This window comes from Sarcophilus harrisii, chromosome 1, assembly GCF_902635505.1.
Source record: "Sarcophilus harrisii chromosome 1, mSarHar1.11, whole genome shotgun sequence".
NCBI classification, from domain to species: Eukaryota; Metazoa; Chordata; class Mammalia; order Dasyuromorphia; family Dasyuridae; genus Sarcophilus; species Sarcophilus harrisii.
This window is the reverse complement of record NC_045426.1, coordinates 260,937,356-260,957,998: the sequence shown is the minus strand read 5'-3', so window position 1 is coordinate 260,957,998 and position 20,643 is coordinate 260,937,356. Positions and strand designations below refer to the sequence as shown.

Here is a 20,643-nt window from a genome sequence, read left to right as displayed (position 1 = left end):
AAGCAAGATTAGTAAGAGTAATGAAACATTCATCCTATTGAAATATATACTTAAAAAAAAAATTTTGCCTGAGTAAAATGGGCAGCAAAGAACAGGACTGCTTTGGGGGTAGCCCCTTAAAGATACAGATAATTAAGCAGGTCAAAGTGATCAATCTGATCAGATCATGTCTAGGCATGAAGCCAGATATATCCATTCCCTTCTTTTATATACAGATTCCTTTGTAAATATGAAATGTCTTGACATTGTTAAAAGATAACAAGTGAAGAAAGACCAGAAATAGAAAACCACTGGGATAGAAACATTGTAATTTTGTTGGATTGTTTCCAACTGTTCCATCTAATAATTACCCAGGAATGAGGCATGGTGGTAACTGAATAGAATTATGCTGATGCAAGTTAAATACCAAGTTTTTTGTTATTTGGAAATAAATATTTTTTCCAATAAGCAGTTTATCACTCAAAGACTAGAAATCATTATCAGGCAATTGTGTCATAATAAGACTGAGACTATAGCATATGTTCAGTATCCACTACTTATATTGTACTACATTAATAGGATCCAAAATTAACAACAACTGTAATAGGAAGGTCTTCCTGACCTTGTCTCCTATATTATCCCCAAAATTTCAATGTTTCTTCTGAAAAACTGGCTTCATTGTTTTTAAGAAATAAGAGCTAAAGGTCAAACAAACCACTGTATTTGTTCACATAAAGACGCATGCAAATGTAGGCAGAGGTGACATGTTTGCTCTTAGAAAAAAATTTATAGACTTTCAAAGATTTAAGAATTCTATCCTTAGCCTCTGAAGGTTTTGGGAAAATCTAGTTTATGTTCTTCAAGTCATCCCTGCTTTGGGGCCAAACCTTCCTCCAAATCCTTTTAAAAGTCTGGTGCTACATGTTTAACCTATATTGGATTACTTGCTCTCTAGGGGAGAAAAAAATTTGGAATGCAAAGTTTTGAAAGGGTAATGTTAAAAACTATCTTTAAATGTATTTTGAAAAATAAAAAGCTATTATTATTAAGGCTAACAATCCAGAACTAGTTTTCTCAACTTACTAAGAAATACATAATTCCTATCTAAGTAGCCCAACAAAATTACATACGGAATCATAGCTTGAAAATTCTAGCTCCAAGTTGGATTAATGGAGTTCGAAAAGAATTTCATTTTTTAGCTTCCATACTAAACCCACACCCAATATATTTCCTAAGTATTTTGTTTTTTTGTTTTTTTGGTCCCAAGGATGAATAAAAAGGAAAAGTAATCTTAAGGCCAGAATAACTAGAGTAAAATGGCAATCCTTAGCTATATAATTAGGACTGTATTAAGATAAAATTACACAAGACAGATGGGTACCTCTTTGTGGCCTTGTATCTGAGAGTTGACAAAGGCTCCTAAGATGTGTGAAGTGAGAGGCAGGTAGACATGAATAAGCTGGGTCTCTTGATGTAGACAGTATAAGGAGAAATAATTCCGGAGTTCCATTGTTTGGATTGCATTTTCTTGCTGAAAAGGAAAGAATCTCTGAGAAGCATGTCTAGATATATCTCAAGAGGAACAACATTTTAAAAAATTTTTTATCTTGATACATATTATCCCTGAGTATAGGACTGATTCTTCCAATGAAGTCAAATGGAAGTAATTGTCTTAACATAACTTCTGGAAACTGTTAAGAGGCAGTGAGGGAGAAGAAGAGGGAAAAGAGTTTTGGGAGTTGGGGGGAAACCACGGGGGAGAAAAGGGCAAATCAAGTGTAAAAACATTTTCAGATATCCACTAGTCAGCATGTCTACATATCATGCAACTCCCATTGTATCATTGACCCTGTTTATTAATCACACTTTGGGGGCTATTCATACCAAGGGGCTCAACTGGAGAAATCTAAGCTGACTTTTCAAACTGTAGGCAGTCTAGAATGTATTCTTGTCTATTTCCTACCCATTTCATTACAGCCTATCTAAATATACTAAGACTGTATCCTCAGATTTCTTTCTTCCAACATGTCATTTTGCAGGGTTGAGTGCCAGGTTGCTACCTCTACAATGCGGGACTCCAGCTGTTCCACACTCTCTGGTTCTCTATTCTGTACTGTAGCACTCATCATTTGCTTCTTCATCATGCTGTACTTGTGCAATGCTCGCTGGTGTTTATGAAGCACACCCTTTTCATGTCTCTCACAGAGATCCTGGAATAGAAAAAGAAGTAAGGCACACTGACTGATACCTCCCTATCTCCCCACCAACAGTCAACTGAAAAGGAATTCAAATACAAAATACTACTTTCCCTTCACTTCCTGGGGAGAGAAATTCGCTGAAAGGGGAGGACAGAATGGGAGGATGTCTTTAAAATAAGGTTTTCCAAAATTTCCTAATATGAAAAATTTACAAAAAAAAAAAAAAAAAAAAAAAAGAGGTTCTCTTTGTCAAAAACCAATAAAAAGACACCTGATTCATCTTGTACTCACAAAAATGCATAAGGAACATGATTTCTGTGGAGAATTGACTGCAAATTCAACAAAGGTCCTGAACTCAGGTCCTAAACAAACAGTCTGGGTTTTGAAAGAAAATTAGAAGGTGATCAAAGAAGCTGAATAAAGATGAGGTAACCTATAGACAATAGTTAATTGCCAGCAAATTTTTGAAGAGCAAGTATCCAAATATAGAAATACTAAAGATTTCCGACATGCATCTTCAGGTATTTTAAGCCAGGTATTTTGGACCATCCCCCAACTGGGAATCTCGTGAAGAGAGATAAACACAGAATCTTAATATTAGAAGGGATATCAGAAGTACTCTAACAATTCCATTTAACTTAACCACCTATGTAGTAATCCCACCTACATTATCTATGTCAACTACTTTGTGCTTCAATGCTTCCCCTTTAGAAACCTCAAATTGTTTTGTTTTATCTTTATCTTTTGTCTTTATTGAGTCAAAATCTGACTTCCTATAAAATATCAAACCAGTTCTGCCCTCCAAATCTGTAGAGAAAATGTCTAATCGTTCTTCTTTTAGAATTTCTCAAATATTTAACAATTTATTATGTACCTCTCTCCCATCCCAATCTTTTCTTTTCCATGTTAATGATCCATTCTTTCCTTGATCATGTAATATGAAAAAAAATGCATAATTTTCCAGAAGACACAGATAATACAATGAAAGCAGAAGTGTCATGTAGAGTCCACCACAGGAAATGATGCTATTAAGTTTTACTTTTCATTTTGCTCTAAGATTGACATCTATACTGGTTTTTTATTTCCTTAAAAAAGTTATACCCTGGAAAGTTCACAAGACCATTCTGAGAAGCTCTCTCTCAGAGAAGCCAAAACTCACTTTATAGGACTGGAGCAAATCCAAGAAAAGATTCAATTTCTCCACCACATCATTCTCTTCCTGTTTACCCTAAAAAACAAGGAATAAATTAATTAGCCCATCCATCATACTGATAAACCCCACCAGAAACTTGTCATTAACATTTTTCAAACTTACTTGTTACCTAGGCCTCTTTCCAAACCCCACCTAGCATCAACCTGGAATCACCCTTTAATAGAATTGGAGAGGGGCAACCAGTTAGTGTAGTGTAGTGTAGTGTAGAGAATTCAGCCCTGAAGTCGGAAGACCTGAGTTGAAATCTGGCCTCAGACACTTAACACTTCCTGGCTGTGTGACTCTGGACAAATCAACTTAACCTCAATTGCCTCAGCAAAAAAAAAAAAAAAAAAAAAAAGGAATCAGAGGCTTATCAATTGCCTCAGCAAAAAAAAAGAAAAAAAAAAAAAAGGAATCAGAGGCTTAGAACTAGAGATTCTGTCCAATCCCCTCATTTCATAATAGAGGAAACTGAGACCCATAAAGCTTATAAGTGAATTATCCAAGGTTATACAGGCAGTAAACAGAAGAGGTGATATTTAAACTTAGATACACCAGTTCCAAATCCAGAGCTCTTTTTTCTGATATCAATCCATTTCTGTTCAACACTTTGCTATCTCAGCTTGAAACTTTTACTGTCATCTTCTTAATCTCCAAACATCAAAGGCAAAAGGAAATATAATTCATTATTTTGATTCTATTTGACTGAGCTCTCTGAGAACCAGAACTATTTTTGCCTTTCTTTGTAATTCCAGTATTTAACACAGTACCTGTCTCATACAGTGTTTAATAAATGCTTGTCTACTTGATTTGATTCTTCTTCTTTTTTTTTTATTTTGAGAGTGACACAGGAATAAGGAACCAATTGCCTTAGTCAAGCTCAATTATCCAGCTATGGAACCTGGGACTTATTAAATTGGTACAAATGCTTTAAGCCCCAAACTTTAAAAAGTACAAAACTGCTGTACAAGCCAATGACTGGAGCTTTCAAGTGACTTTTCACAGTAACAAGCAATTAGCTATAAAACTGAATCCTTTTTTTCTACTAAGACAATGTACATGAAACTAGAGTTAGATCGCAAGTAAAAATATTTCCTTTCCAATTTACACACACCTAAAGCCATACTCACCAGCTATCACCACACTATTATAAAATGTGCCACAGAATAGATTGAACTCTATGCTCTCTGAAATCCCTTACTCTTCAAATCTAAAATCTACCTCACAGTGAGTTTATGTAATAAGGCTTAATGGGGAAAATGAGACATTAAGAAATATGTGAAACATGGAGAGCAGAGAACTGATAAGCTGTGAGAGTACATAGTATTCCCATGTTACTAATGAGAGAAAAGTGAAGACTTTCTTACTGAATTAGAGAAGATGGCAAACTCTTACTGTGAATCCTACAATTTACCACTGAGTCCAGTTTACATACTAATACTTTGAACCATAAGGCCACAGAATTTCAGTGTGCCAGCTATCTTTAACAAATTTCAAAATTCAACTTTATAACCAAGATACACTATGTACTTCTAATCACAATAATTATCCTCTCATCATCACACATTTTATTGTGACATGCCTAAAAAGTCATAAGGGTGCCAATTAGAGTAGAAAATATTTAGGAAAATTTTCTATAACTCATACAGCATTATTCCTAAAAGAATATACAGAAAATTACATTTTACTTCTGGCTGTTCCCCCCCAAAACTAAGCCTCCAGGCATTACGAATTGAAACAGTCTTTAACTATATTAGAAAGCCCATGACTGAAAAATCCCTTAAAGATTATGTAAAGGAACACCCTCATTTCACAAATGAGGAAATTGAAGCCTAGTGAAGATATGGGCATGATTGAGGGTCATCCTGCACAAAAGGTACTTAATACATTCTTAACAGAATAATCGATAATTGCAAGGCCAGAATAAGATTCTTCTAACTGCAGATTCAGTGTTCTACCAACTATGTCAAAATGCTCTTGTTATCTAAAATTTAAACAAATTCATACTTCTCCTATTCTCCCATTAGGAAAATTCATTTCCCAACTCTCCAAAATAAGGGGATAACTCATGGGTATACAAATCTGCAGGATTACACGTGGTGGCCACTGGCATAAGCTGATCCCTAAAGTTAATGCTACAGTGACTATTTAAAGGGGAAAAAAAAGATAAACATGGTCACAGCAAAACAAGAAGGAAACCCAGGACTTTCCAGGGCTACAAACAAAACCAATTACTCATCTAGGAGCACCCAACCATTAAATGGGAAAGCCCCTAAATTTTTGATATATAGCTCAGATCATGACATTTTGGTTAATTACAGTTCTTGTCACATAAGTTAACTATGGAATTGGAAGTCAAAGATGGTAGCAAAGCTTTAAAAATATTCAAACATTATTTGCATTATTTACCTGCAAGTCAAAACCATACATTGTGGAAAGAGCAACAGATTCCCTCTGCCCCAAAATCCCATGATAAATTTTATAATAAAACTAGTACACAGCTGAACCTTGTTTATTTCTCATATCCTTGTACTGACAGCTTTTGAAATTCTACATTGATTTCTAAAAATAGCAAATGGCTTTTGCAAAAGCATTTTCAGTAGTTTTATAGAGTGGGATCCAAAAAAAGAGGCAACACTGGGGACTTAGTTACATTCTGATGAACTAGGTCACTGCATAACCTAAAACAAATTATATAGATAGTCAGGAAAATAGAAAGCTTCAGGTTCATCAAGGAATAAGTCTAGAGATTTCAAGGTTACATTTTTAAGACTGGCTTATGCCTTCTAATCTCCAGCAAAGTAAATTCTCTCAAGAAATCCAACCCAAATTTATTTTTGCTAACAGCAAACAGCTCAAACTGGCACAACTAAGCTACCTGGAATTTATAAAGATTATACAGAAAAAAGCATTTCCCTTTCACTGGACTCAAAACTTTAAATTCTACCTAAGAAAGATGTTTCTAAAAGACTATATAAAGATCATTCCTTAAAAATAAACACTCAGAGAAATGACCAGAACTAGGAGAACCTTGTACACAGTAACAGCAAGATTATGTGATGATCATCTATGATGGACTTAGCTCTTCTCAGCAACGCAGTGATCCAAGGCAATTCCAATAGATTTATGACAGAAAATGCCATCCACATACAGAGAGAGAATTATGGAGACTGAATGTAGATTGATGCATAATATTTTCATTGTTGTTTATTTGCTTTTTCTTTCTCATGTTTTTTCCCCTTTTGGTCTGATTTTTCTTACATAAGAAAAATATGGAAATATGTTTAAAAGAATTGCACATGTTTAACCCATATCAGATTGTTTGCTATTTTGGGGAGGGAGAAGGTAAGGGAGAGAAGAAGAAAAAAATTTGAAACACAATGTCTTACAAAAATGAATGTTGATGCTAAGTTTTCTTCAGCACTAAGCCTAGTATGAGGTACTCTAATCTCTCTCTTTTTCTATCATAGTCCCTTCCCTTTAATGGTGTCTTTCTCCTTACTCTAGCTAACCCTGGTTAGTCTAAACTTCCAATTAATGACTTTCTCCCACCTCATGGAGTACTTTCTTTCTGCTGGTTTAACTGTGAGTTTCCCAAGGGAACTTTTTGCTTGCTAACTGTAAGCTCTCCCAAATGTATTTCATATTTGCTATTCCTGGTATGCCTATTTTATCTCTGATTTTTTTTTGTCTGTAAACTCTTTTCTTAAATAAACCTTCCTTCTGGGAAAATAATGTTGAAAACTATCTTTTCACGTATTTGGAAAAACAAAATACCATTGGGAAGAAAAAAAACAACACTAAGAGATTCCGGACACACTTACCTGTTGTGCAGCTTTATCAGCCAGCAGTGCAAATTCAACAGAAAGGCCTTTTAAGGCCTGTTTTAGGGTCCCCCATGTGCTATTATTCATTGTGGCCCAGGAGGGAAGTGGTGTTGTATCAGATCCTAAAGCACTGAGTAAGAGAGAGAATTTTCATTCATCAAACCCTGAATTTTACTAAACCAAAGTTTGACAACTAATAGTTATATGCATACAAATATTCAAATGGATTTCTAGGTTCATTATCTTTGCAGATCTCTCCAGTGAGGCAGATGGCAGCCCATCCATGTTTGTTTCTTTTAAGCTACTCTTGTTCATGCCTTCCCCTATATTCAGAACCAAGGGTTCATCCCACAGGCTGGAGACCTAATTCCCTTTTCCGCTGACATCTCAAAAACACCAATGGATTCCTGGGGCCCTCTGGAACTTTTATTTTGGTTGACTCTAAATGAAGAAATGGTCAGTCTTCAGAATATTAAAACATACATTATTCCCAAGTCACAAAATTATGAGGTATTAATATAGTGCCTTTTATACTTTATTTCATTTGATACTCCTGAAAACTCTCTGAGACAGTTAACCATTATAATTATCCCCACTTTTAAGATGATGCCACTCAGGCTTGGAGAGGTTAAATAACATGGCCATGGTCACAAGTGAACAAAAGTGGGAGCCTGGATTTCAACACAATCATCTTGACTCCAAATTGAGCAATCTTTTCACTGGACAATGCTTCCTCAAACTCAAAACTTTTAGTATTTCCAATTGTGGAGCTTTCTTCTGATACCTGCCTTAATTCTTTCCCAAATATAAGGAGGTCAGCAGCATTGTCAATGGCTCGGGATGCAATCCTTTCAGCCCGATCTCTAAGCTTGTAGAAGCTATTATAGATATTTCTAATCAGTTCTCGACTGGCAGCAAATTGTGCCTGGATGTCAGGTGGGAGGAAGTCCTAAAACAGTCAAAAAAGAAGGAAGGAGAATTTTTAAAAAATGTTGGTGAACTTGAGATAATTCTCACAAGGCATAATAAGTTAGTAAAAATAAACACATCACCAATAGGGACATTAATCACTTCTCGGGCTAGCCAAACATAGAGTCAAAGTCCAAAGAATAAAATCTGAAGGCATTTCCCTACTTCTGTATTTCTTCTCACAAATCACATCTTACCCACCAAAAATACTAAACTAAAAGGCTCTACAAAAAAATGTTGGTGAGCAAAAAATGTGTATAGCAACCCTTTCTGTAGTGGAAAGGAATTAAAAGTTGGGTGGTTGAGAATTCCAGGTGAGAAATGGCTGAGTAGTTGTAGTATATGAATGTATTAGAATATCATTGTTCTGTAAGAAATGAGAAGCAGGCTGATATCAGAAAAGCCTGAAAAGATTTACATGAACCTGGAGAACATCATACACAAGAAAACAACAAGATTATATGTTGATCAATTGTGATGGCCTTGGTTCTTTTTTAAAACAATGAAGTAATTCAAGGCAATTCCAATAGACTTGTGATGGAAAGCCATTTGTATCCAGAGAGAACTATGGAGACTGAATGTGGATCAAAGCATGTATTTTCACCTTTTTTTGTTGTTTATTTGCTTGGTTTTTTTTCTTTCTTGTGTTTTTTCCCCTTTTGATCTGATATTTTTGCTCAACATGACAAATACGGAAATAAGTTTAGAAGAACTGAACATATTTAACCTATATTGATTGTTGCTGTCTTGGGGAGGGGATAGAAGGAGGAGAAGGAGAAAAATTTGGAATACATAGTTTTGGAAAGGGGAATGTTGAAAATTATCTTTGCATATATTTGGGAAAAGAAAATACTATTAAAAAAAAGAAAAATGTTTATCTCAAAAAGCAATAGAAAAGTGTTTAATTTGAAGGAAAACATCAAAAACAAAAAACATCAAAAAAAAAAAATTGAACCAATGAGGTTCAAATTCAAATTAATAATTTTATATTTTATTTTATTTATTTATGTTTATGTTTATTTATAAACAGCCCCTTAAATGAGAAAAGACTTCTCTTTTTCTTTCCTCTCGCTTATTCTCCCTCTCTCAGCCTCATCCAGTACTAATATGATCAAATATTATCATAAGACATTTGGTTTATGAATTCTAACCTAAGAATTTAAATCCTTAAAAATAAAGTGGCTTAAGAAAGAAAAACAATGATAAAGTTTAAAGATATGGTTTTCTTCCCTTTTTTTTTTTAAAGTAAGGAAGAAAAATGCAAAATATAATATTGAATTTAAATTTCTTTTAATACTAAATATGACCTGTTCATTTACATTTTGGGATAAAGAAGTCACAATTTTAAAAATACCTTGGCTCGAGTAGCCAGTTTACAAATCATGAATTCATCTCCAACACATTGCACTGATTCCTTTAGTTTATTCTGTACATCCTGGAAAAGAAACAAAGAATAAACATAACCTTCTATTACTTAAAAAAGGGAAGTTTCAGAGTAATTTACCAATTAAAGGAAAGATACAGCCCTCCCCTTAATAGAGAGGAGTGTTTCCCTTGCTATCAAATAGCAAACAATTTTTTAATCACCTGTTCCTCTTTAAATTTTTAATTGTTACAATTAAATAACAAATGATAATTAAATTGTTATAGTCAGTACAGCTATATGGAGATATGCACATGTGACTAAAGCAAGACCTAGTGAAAACCATAATATTAGACTTTGCTCTTTTCAACAATGAGGTGATTCAAGGCAATTCCAATAGAGTCATCTGCATCCAGAAAGAGAACTATGGAGACTGAGTATAGATCAAAGCATAGTATTTCAGTGTCAGACAGAAACTCTCTGTAGTCAAACAACTTCCATCAATACAGATAGCTCAACAGCCACTAGGTAGCTTAAGAGTATCAGAGCAGAGAGGAACACTGATATGAAGTAAATTGCACACATAGTAACATAAAGAGTATGGGTCACAGGAAGGATCTGAATCCAACTTATCTTGACTTGTAGAACAGCAAACCTCTACACAACATTGTCTCTCATAAATCATAGAACATTACATTTTGGCGCCCTAATGTGGGATTAAGGATTTACACTCAACAATTCAGACTGACACAATCCTGATTTCAGTTGAAAAGTCTCTGATCCTGAGTTCAGTGGAAAAGTCTCCATGACCCAGAAATTAGGGTGAGTACAAAAATAAACAAGAAGAAAACTTTGTTAAGGACTAAACTAGTGTTTCAGCTGAAATGGGACAAATGTTTAGAAAGCAGCCTTTTCCACCCCAAGGAAAGTGTGTAGAAAGCATAATTAGACTAATAAAAAACCAAGGTTTGATTGTAACTTGGGAGCAGATCATTGGACTTTTAGAAACATTAGAATGCACATCCCCTTGGACAAAGAATTAGAGGCAGATAAATGGAAATTAGTAGGAGAGCAATTAATAGAATATTACAATGATAATGGTCCTGATTCAATTCCTAAAGAAACATTATTTATATATATATATATATATATATATATATATATATATATATATAACTTAATACAATTGGCTTTAAGGAATTACATAAGTATTAGAATAAGGAAAAAGAAGAAAGAGCAGGAGTGTGAGGGTACTGATAAAACAGTTGAAAAACATGAAGAATTAGATAAGAAAGGAGTTAAGTACAATGCTGATGAAATTAAGGAGTGTGGTGCTTCACAACAGAAGCCATTAGGGCATTCCTCATCCCCTGACCTATTCCCTTCAATTAATCCTTCATGGGTAGAGGGAGAAGGAGGAGGTGAAGGAGCAGTGACACCATCAGTGCCATCCATGAAGGAGCTTTGTCTACTCCCTATGACAAGATTACAAAAGGCACTAGTTAAAACTAAAAAAGGACAGGATATTTCTGATTTAAAAATAAAAGCATACCTTGTTATTCAAGAGTTTGACTCTTTGGGTCAAGAAAGGAAAAGATAACACTCCTTTTGATCTGGAAATTATCAAAGATCTGAAAAAGGGTTGCATTCTTTATGGGGCTACATCATCTTATGTTAAGATGGTATTAGAGATTTGGCTTATGAAATCTTAACCCCTAGTGATTGGAAATCTATAACAAGGACATGTTTAGAACCTAGACAAAACTTGTTGTCACTTTCTGAGTATAGCAAACTATGTAGAATACAAGCCCAAAATAGGCAACCTGGAGTTAATATACAAATCACCATTGACCAACTAGCAGATATAGGTCAGTATGCAGACATTTTAGCGCAGATTAATTACCCTTTGATAGCATATGAGCAAATTGCTGCCACTGCTATAAAAGCTCCCTCCCAGGAAAGCAAGATAGAGGGGAAGCCTTCACGAAAATAGAGCAAGGTCCCAATGAACTTTTTGCTGATTTAGTGGGATGTCTACAAACAGCTGTCATATGAACTATTGGTGAAAATGCAGCAACAGGAATTATGATAAAACAGCTTGCTAAGGAAATGCTAATGAGGATTGTAGAAGAATCATACTAGGACTACACAAGGATGCTCCTTTAGAGAAAATCATAAGATACGATGCCACAGTGGGCACAAATGCCTTTTATACTCAGGCAATGATGCAAAACATGGGAAGATGGAGTCCCTCTTGCCAAGGGACTTCCAGAGAGACTCGCCAATGCTTTCAATGTGGTAAAAGTAGGGCATTTGAAAGCTCAATGTTGGCATAGAAACAGAGTGAGAAAATGGGGTGGGAGAACAAGACCCAAAACCCCATGTCCAAAATACAATAAAGGCTTCCATTGGTCCTCAGAATGTAGACTGATTCAGGGAAATGGGGTGAGGGGCCCAGTTCCAGAGCTCGACGCAAAAAACAGGAGGGGCATCATGGCAGCCAAGGTTACACCCAGAGAGTCTTTAGAAGTTCAATACTCTAACATGATCAATCAATCAAAAAGCAATCAGATGGGAGAAAGGGATTGCAAATGGGGAGCATATAGGTTTTATAATCTGACAGAAGGGCAGTTCCAGTGCAAGCAGCTCTAATATAATCGCCAGGTAATGTGGAGAGATGCAGAAAGTGGTGAATGGAAGAGACCAGATAGGCTAACTGCTTGGGGGAGTGGATTTGCTTGTATTTCTACAGATGGAAAAGGAATTAGATGGGTACCAATGAGCACTTTGAGAGAGACAGAAAGAGAAAAAATCTTGAAACAAAGAAGATGTAAGTAACATCTGACACTGAAAGAGCATAAAACTGTTATAGAACTTATAGAGACTGTTATAGTTATAGAGACTATTATAGAAAGATGAGACTATTACAGAACTTCAAAACCTGTAGGAATCATTGGATTGCCTGAGATGAAAAACTGTTGATAAAGACTGTTGCAGGACTTCAAAACCAGCAGGAATCATTGGATTCCCTGAGACATGAAAAGATTGATGTAGGACTTAAAAACCCTTGGAAATCATTGGATTCTCGGAGACATGATAAGACTGATACAAGACTTCAAAATCTGCAGGAATTACTAGATTCCCTGACACATGAAGTAATGGTCAATAGATTGGTTTTGGACATGTATAATTCCTCAAGTTGATTCATGTTGTTTGTTACATCACTACTAGCCTGTGTTACTATGTGCTTGTGTAAATGGATGTTGATGGATTTATGTATACCTGATTCAAGTGAGACCCTTCAGAAACCTGCTAACAAAATCTAGTTTGACTCCCCATTTCCTTTGGTGTTTTCATCTCCCTTCCTGAGATGTCAGGGAGGGAGGATGTGATCACCTCCTTTTATGGCGTTTTTCTGAGAAGTCCTTTTTCTGAGAAATCAGGGAAGGTGTGATCACCTCCTTTTGGGGGTTCTTACCTCCCTGACAAGTCAGGGAGGACATGACCACCTATGTTCTAAAACAAAAAAAAGCGGGAGATGTAGAGAGACAGAACTATGGAGAAGCATACTTGGAACAAGGTGTTAACTCAGAGGAATTGATAAGACAGTGGTTATCTAGTTTAGCATAGTGATTAATAGTTCTCTAGTTCAGTACATGTACTTAGTACTTAATATAGTTCTATAAGATTGACACCTATCCTACAAGATTCACACCTATGATGATGTAATTATAAGTGTATATAAGAGCCAACAAGGACTGGACGAGAGAAACATTTCATCCTGGCCCATCCTTCTGCTTCCCCAAGTGAGACCAAGACTTGTCCAAACACCTTCAGAAAGCTAAACCAGAACATTACACTTCTGTCTGAATAGTGCTTTAAAATTGTATACAAAGTGTTTTCATATGCTATTTCCCTAGAGACCATTATCAGATTTCAAAAAGTTGAAGTTCTTGTCTGAAGATCTACACCTTAGATTCTACTTTGTGAAACTTCTAGCAATATTTTTAAACAGTAATACTCCAGATGATATCTAGTTTTCCCATCTTCATCATTTCACCAAAACAGCTTTCTCCAAAGTTATGAAAGATTTCTTAGTTATCTGATCCACTAGCCTTTCCTCAATTAACATCCTCCTTGACTTCTCTGTAGCCTCTGTGATCACTCCTCCTCTCAATGATATTCTCTTCTCTCCAGGATTTTGGGACGCCACTCTCCACTGGTTTTCCTCCTACCTATCTGATCACGCCTTCTCTATCTTCTTTACTGGATTCTCCTCCAGAACATGCCCTCAGTGTTCTATCCTGGGTCCTCTTTTCTCTCTATGCTACTTCATTTGAGGATCTCCTCAGCTTCCATGAATTTAATTGCCATCTTTATTCTAATCTACCTTTCCTGCTCTAAACTCTTGACTGACCTTTAATCTTGCATCTCTAGCTATCTTTTAGACACCTTAAATTGGATGTCCAATAAATACCTGAAATTCAATATGTCTAAAATCAAATTCATTATCTTTCCTCCTTATCCCTTTACCCTCTTACCTTCCCTATTACTCTGGAATACACCACTATCTTCTCAGTCCTTTAGGTATGAAACCTAGACGTCATCCTGGATTCCTCATTGTCTCTTACCTTACCATATACAAATTGCCAAGGCCTGCTGATTTCATCTTTGCAACATGGCCTGTTAAGCCTCCATCTCTCTTCTGACACTTTCACTATTTTAATCCAAGGTCTTATCATCTCACACCTGGACTACTGCAATAGTCTGTTGATTTGTCTGCCTGTCTTAAGTCTTGCCGTTCAGACACTAAAATGATTTTCTTAAAGCCTAACCATCTCATCATCAAAGTCTAGTGGCTCCCTATTACCACCAGAATCAAATACAAAATCCTCTGTCTGGCATTCAAAGTATTTCAATTTTCTCTTACACTTCCAATTTTCTAACACCTTACTTCCTAGTATATATTCTTCAATCCACTGATATGGCCCTCCTGGCTGTGTCATAATCAAGACACTACATCTTTGATTCTGAACATTTTCTTACTATTCTCCATGCCTAAGATGCTCTCCCTCCTTATCTCTGCATATTGCCTTCCCTGGCTGAAGTCTCAACTAAAATTTTATCATCTATTGTAAGATTTTCCCAACCCCTCTTAATTCTAGACTCTTCTCTCTTTTAGTTATTTCCTATTTATATTATTTAAACAAGCTCTGTGTGTGTGTGTGTGTGTGTGTGTGTGTGTGTATACACAGAGATGTATGTGTATATATATAAAGATATATATACATATTTATATATATTTATATATATTTGTTTGTTTATTGTCTTCCTCATTAAACTGTAATTCCTTGAAAGCTGAGATTGTCTTTTACTTCTAAATTTTGTATCCCCAGAGACTGGCATAGAGCTTAACATTTAACAAGCACTTTATAAATGCTTAATGATGGACCAGCTTATTGAATGAGTTTTGTCTGTTTCCTACAAGTCTGATTCTCAAATTACCCAGATCTTTGTTAGTTAAAAAAAATGGTTAAAAACATGGCAATTGCATTAAGTTGTTTTGCTATGTTTCTTTGTTATGAGAAAAGATTTTGTGTGATATAAAGTCACTGGGAAGTGATAACTATGTAAAAAAAATTTAATAAAACACCACAGTGTTTGATTTTCTGTCTAAACACCTTTTTTTTTTGGTTTTAATAACACCTGGAATACATATAACTACATGATCCAAGGGATATATTGGTATGTAAATAGTCTTTAAATCCTACCACTGATTACAATTACAATTAAAATATGCAGCATTTCTAACAAAAATAAGTCTAAATGCTATATTGATATTACCAAGTATAGCTCTCAAATGAGTATTCAGTATGAAGTAAATTTCTTTCAGGCAATTATAAGAAATCCACCTTCTTGATACTATAAGCAAATTAGAAGAGCAAGGGTCTACCTGTCTGTTGAGAAGAGAAGAATTTATGGCCAAAGGAGAACTAGAGAACATTATAAAATACAAAATGGTTAATTTTGATTACATTAAGTTAAAAAGGTTTGTGCAAACAAAGGTAATGAAGTCAAGATCAGAAGGGAAGCAGAAAGCTGGGGAAAAATTTTTTACATTCAGTGTTTCTAACAAAGGCCTCATTTCTAAAATACATAGATAACCGAATTAAATTCATAAGAATACAAGTCTTTTCCTAACTAATAAATAGTCAAAGGATATTAACTTTTCAGATGAAAAAATTAAAGCTACTTCTAGTCATATGAGAAAAAGCTCTAAATCATTACTGATGAGAGAAAGGCTGAATAAGTTATGGCATGTAAATGTAATGGACTATTATGTTCTATAAGAAATGATGAGTAGACTGATTTCAGAAAAGTCTGGAAAGACCTACATGAACTAATTGATGCTGAGTGAAGTGAGCAGAACCAGGAGAACACTATACGTAATAACAAGATTATATGATGATCAACTGTGATGGACTTGGCTCTTCTTAATAATGCAGTGATTCAAGGCAATTCTAATACAGTTGGGATAAAAAATACCATTCACATCCAGAGAGAAAACTATGGAGACTGAATGTGTTTGAAACATAACATTTTCACCTTTTTGTTTGTTCGTTTTCTTTCTTGTGTTTTTTCTCCCTTTTGGTCTGATTTTACTTATACAACATGACAAATGTAGAAATATGTTTAATAAACCTGCACATATTTAACCTATATCAGATTACTTGCAGTCTTGGGGAAGAGGGAGAAAAGGAGAAAAATGTGGAACACAAAGTCTTACAAAAATGAATGCTGAAAACTATTTTTTCATGTAATTGAAAAATTGAAATACTACTGAAAATTTTAAAATGGTGAACAGGTTGATTTAAAAAAAAAAAAACACCTTGAAATATGTATATGAACTGATGCTGAATAAAGCAAGCAGAACCAGGACAAGAACATATACAGCAAAAGCAAAATTGTGTGATGATCAACTCTGAAGGACGTGGCCCTTTTCAGCAATTTAATGATCCAATAACCTTTGGATGGAAAATGCCATTCCCTTTTGGTGAGAACTATGGACACTGAATGCTGATCAAAGTATACTGTTTTCACCTTTCTCCCTCCCCCCCACTCAGTGGTTTTTCCCTTTTGTTCTGATTTTTCTCTCACAACATGACTCATATGGAAATATGTAAAAACATGAATGTACAGTTATAACTTAAAAACAATAATAAACAATTAAAAATATATCTGTGCTTAAGAAAAGGGAATGAAAAGTAAAACAGATTTATGAGCAGAAAAATACTTATTCTACTACACAAGTGGGATGAAAAATTCACATCAATGTTCTTTTTAAAAATACTTACTGAGCCACTGAATGAGAGGAACAGCTTCAGGACCACATCGTCTGAGAAAGGGGGATGTCGAGCCACCAGGTTAATGAAGCGTTTCAAAGCTCTCCTTCTAGTCTCAATGAACTCTCTGTCAGCTAGAGGAAATAAAACTGTATGAACATTTACAAAAGAAATTCTATTGTCCCTCAACCTCATCAAAACTGGAGGTCTTACCATCCCCAATAACTACATTCTTTCTACATTCAAACAATCCTGAATCTGGTACACAGAAATAAAGTTCACAATTTTCCAAATTGGCTCACTGAGCTCCTAATCCTAGGAACATAAGCATCATCAACACAACAAAGCCAAAGAAGCTTTGGAAATTCAGGAGAGGCAGGAGACACATGTCCTACTTATTATTGCCAGGTTTCACTTAGTAAAAATAACCAATGCTATACTCATATTATTTTAATTTGAACTGCATATTTCTATTGAGTTGGAACAAATAACATAATTTACACAACTGTAAATTCAAATAGCAACCATTTTGTGGACTTTATTATTTGCACTAATGGAACTAGCCATATTTTAAAAAGTTAGGCACTGATGAGGAAAACAACAAATCTTGTTTGCTATATAACAGACTGGGAACTAAATTGGATTGCAAGCTATGTACAACTAAATAAAAGCCTTTTTGTTATGAATAAATGAGTTCTGTTGTACTTTTACATCTTAATTAAAATCAATTCTACTTCCTGAAACTTGCAAGTCCTAGCCTAGTCTATTTTGTAATGGCTTAAAATTAAAGGCTTTCATTCATACTTTTTTCTACTTAAGGGAGAAAAAGAAAATAGGAGCTTATATTTTATACTAAAGAATTCTTGGGCCTACCCACTAATAATACACATTATTTAAAAAAAATCAAATGATAAGACTTCCATTGAATGATTAATTTTTCTTTTAAATACAATCAAGTATCTTTTTATACTACTTAAAAGTTTTAGAGGTACTAAATGAATTTTTGGCTTCATTTTTTATTCCTGATCTGTAATTTCATCAATGTGAGAACATACTGTTATATAAACTATCTCCACTGCTACATACAACATATATGTGATTTATAGTTTTGGAGAGTTGCCTCTTTATCAAGGGGCTAAGTGACTTACCCAATATCCTACTGTTAATATTTATCAGAAGCTGAATTAAAAACAAGTCTTTGCTTTAATGCTGTCCAGATTCCAAATCTATCTAATTCTCTAACTTTAATTTAGCAAACAGAAATTGAAGATCTTTGGTAAATTCATAAGTTATTTTATGCTTTCCGTTCCATGCTGTATATGGTATTCTTTGGACTCCTCAAAAGGAGTATATGATGTGTATAATTCATTTCAAAGCATATTTCTTTCCACCCATTTCAAATTCTAAGTTGCCAAGGATGTCAATGAAATGGCAGGGCAAGAAAATGCATTAAGCCAAGAGTGGAACCTAAACGCCCATGGAGATTTGAAATGAAAGATTATGCTAACAAAAGACTACTACTATTTGAATTACAATTAAGTAAACTTTAACATAATGATGCTATTTTCCTTTCTGCCATTCCATTTGCCAGAAATTCCAGCTTTACCTCCCAGCATTCTCTTGGGTGGAAGTGCTGGCACCATTCGATAGGGGAACTTTTGTAGCAGTATCTCATGGAAGACCACAAAGTCATTATACCTTCTGTACACGGATGACTTGAAGCGCTAGAAAAAAAAAATTTAATACTCAAAATGGACAGTAATAATGACCAGATCCCATTATTCATGCTTTCCTTCTTTCTACTTCAACAATAAGTAAAAAGTGATGAGCATAATTTCACCAATTTTCTAATGATTCCTCCTTACTCTAAGGGAAAAAAAAAAATCTAACGATTTCTTCAAATCAGGTTAATGTTATTATCAAGTTTTTAATATCATGATGCTTTTATTCTATATGAGTTATTATTAGCATTCCAATATTGGAAAATAAAGATTAAAAAGACCCCAAAGGACCTGCTGAAAAGGTCTTTGAACTCTGCAAAACTTTCAGAAGTATATAAGAGCTTCTTACCCATAAAAGAGATAATCAACAGGCAAGTAAAATTGTAGCTACATCTCATGTACCATGTTTCTTTTTTGACTCATAATGAAGCCATTTAAAAACAAAATATTCCTCACTCTCAGCATAAAGTATTTCATTTTAGATAAGGCTCACTACCCAAGTCTTTGATCAATGCTAGGGCAAGTATTACTTAAAAAAAATTAGATTTTTATTGCAATCTTTGGTCTTATCCTCTTGCATATCCCTCCTATGGTTCTCATTCATCCCCTTCCCTGAAAAACATCTTCACTTTTCCCCAATTTGTCTTTTTCCCTTTTCCCCATACTCCCATATCTAATAAGATGGCAGATCTAGTCAATTCTAACTTAATAACATCTTTCACTTCTACTTCTCTACACTCCAACTACCAATATTCTAGTTCTGGCTCTCATCACTTCTTAACTATATTATTTAGTGTCTAAAATAATTTGTCTATGATAATTTCTTCTATGCTGCCTTGTAGCAAGAGATTCTATGTGGAAATGTAGCTATGAACAGTGATCCAGCTCATGGAACCTTCTCTTTCATCTACTTCTAATGGATCCCTTGAATACAAATACTATATAATGGAACAGTATTCTATTATATTTCATGGCATAGGCTCATCCTAAAGATAAAAAACAAAATACACTATTATAATTTTCTATGACTGAGTCAAAACTATCATAGATCAATTAATAAGCATTAAGTACCTGCTACATGCTAGGCACTGTACTTACTGTTGGCAATACAAATACAAAAATTAAACAAAGTCTATTCTCAAATACCTAATAAGGAGACATGTACACATATTGTACACAAACAGTAATTTGGGGAGCAACAACAACTATGTAATAAGAAAAGGCTAATTCTTAAATCAATAAAGCAATCAACAAGTATTCATCAAATGATTATTATATGTCAAGCACAGTTCTAGGCACCAGAGATGGAAATACAAAAAAAAAAAAAAAGTTCTTTCCTTCAGAGAGCTCATTCTAAAGGAGGAGATGTTTAAGGATCCAGAAAAAATATGAAAAATAAATAAAAGGTAATTCTAAAGGAGGAGACAATAAATACCTATTTAAATACAGAGAAAATGTATGAAAGATAAAACAAGCTAATTCTTGAGAAGGGAATACTAGCAATGGAGTAGAACTTGAAAATATCACATAAGAGATTGTGTTGGAGCTGAACTTTGAAGGAAGCCAAAAGATCCAAGAGCAGGGCAAGGAAGGCGTGCACATTGGTGGGGGAGGCAATTTGGGCAAAGGCACCTAAATGAAAAAGTGTTCTATGTAAAGAACAGTTTGACTAGACCACAGAGTACATACAGAGGAACAAATGTGTAATGAATGTGGAAAGGTAGTTTGGAGTCAGCCAATTAAGGACTTTAAATATCAGAGAAGAGTTTGTATTGAATCCTAAAGATAACAGGAAAGCACTAGAATTTATTGAGCAAGCAAGTGATGTGGTCATAGCCATACAACTTTGGGAGTTATATGGGAAGAACTAAATTAGAGAAGGGAGTTACTCAAGTTACTCAAGGTAGAGATGTCCCAGAAAAGGATGACAAGGACCATGATGATAGCTATGCAGTGGGAGAGAAAAGATGTAATCAGAGATAGTATGAAGGTAGAGTTGGCAAGAGTTGACAACTGATTGGACATGGAAGGTGAGGCAAAGTGAAAAT

General features: G+C 34.7%; 1 protein-coding gene across 2 annotated transcripts in view; it reads right to left on the bottom strand.

Annotated features, from left to right (window-relative positions):
• SNX8 (sorting nexin 8) overlaps positions 1–20,643 on the bottom strand; it is a 51,393-nt gene that overhangs the window by 4,072 nt on the left and 26,678 nt on the right. For both annotated transcript variants that reach the window (XM_031941237.1, XM_031941241.1), the window contains exons 3-10: positions 18,481–18,598; positions 16,887–17,008; positions 9,523–9,603; positions 7,988–8,148; positions 7,197–7,329; positions 3,337–3,405; positions 2,040–2,189; positions 1,361–1,510 (exon numbers count right to left, since the gene is read on the bottom strand). In XM_031941237.1, coding sequence (XP_031797097.1) covers positions 1,361–1,510; positions 2,040–2,189; positions 3,337–3,405; positions 7,197–7,329; positions 7,988–8,148; positions 9,523–9,603; positions 16,887–17,008; positions 18,481–18,598 — 984 coding nt within the window. The remainder of the gene's footprint in view (positions 1–1,360; positions 1,511–2,039; positions 2,190–3,336; positions 3,406–7,196; positions 7,330–7,987; positions 8,149–9,522; positions 9,604–16,886; positions 17,009–18,480; positions 18,599–20,643) is intronic.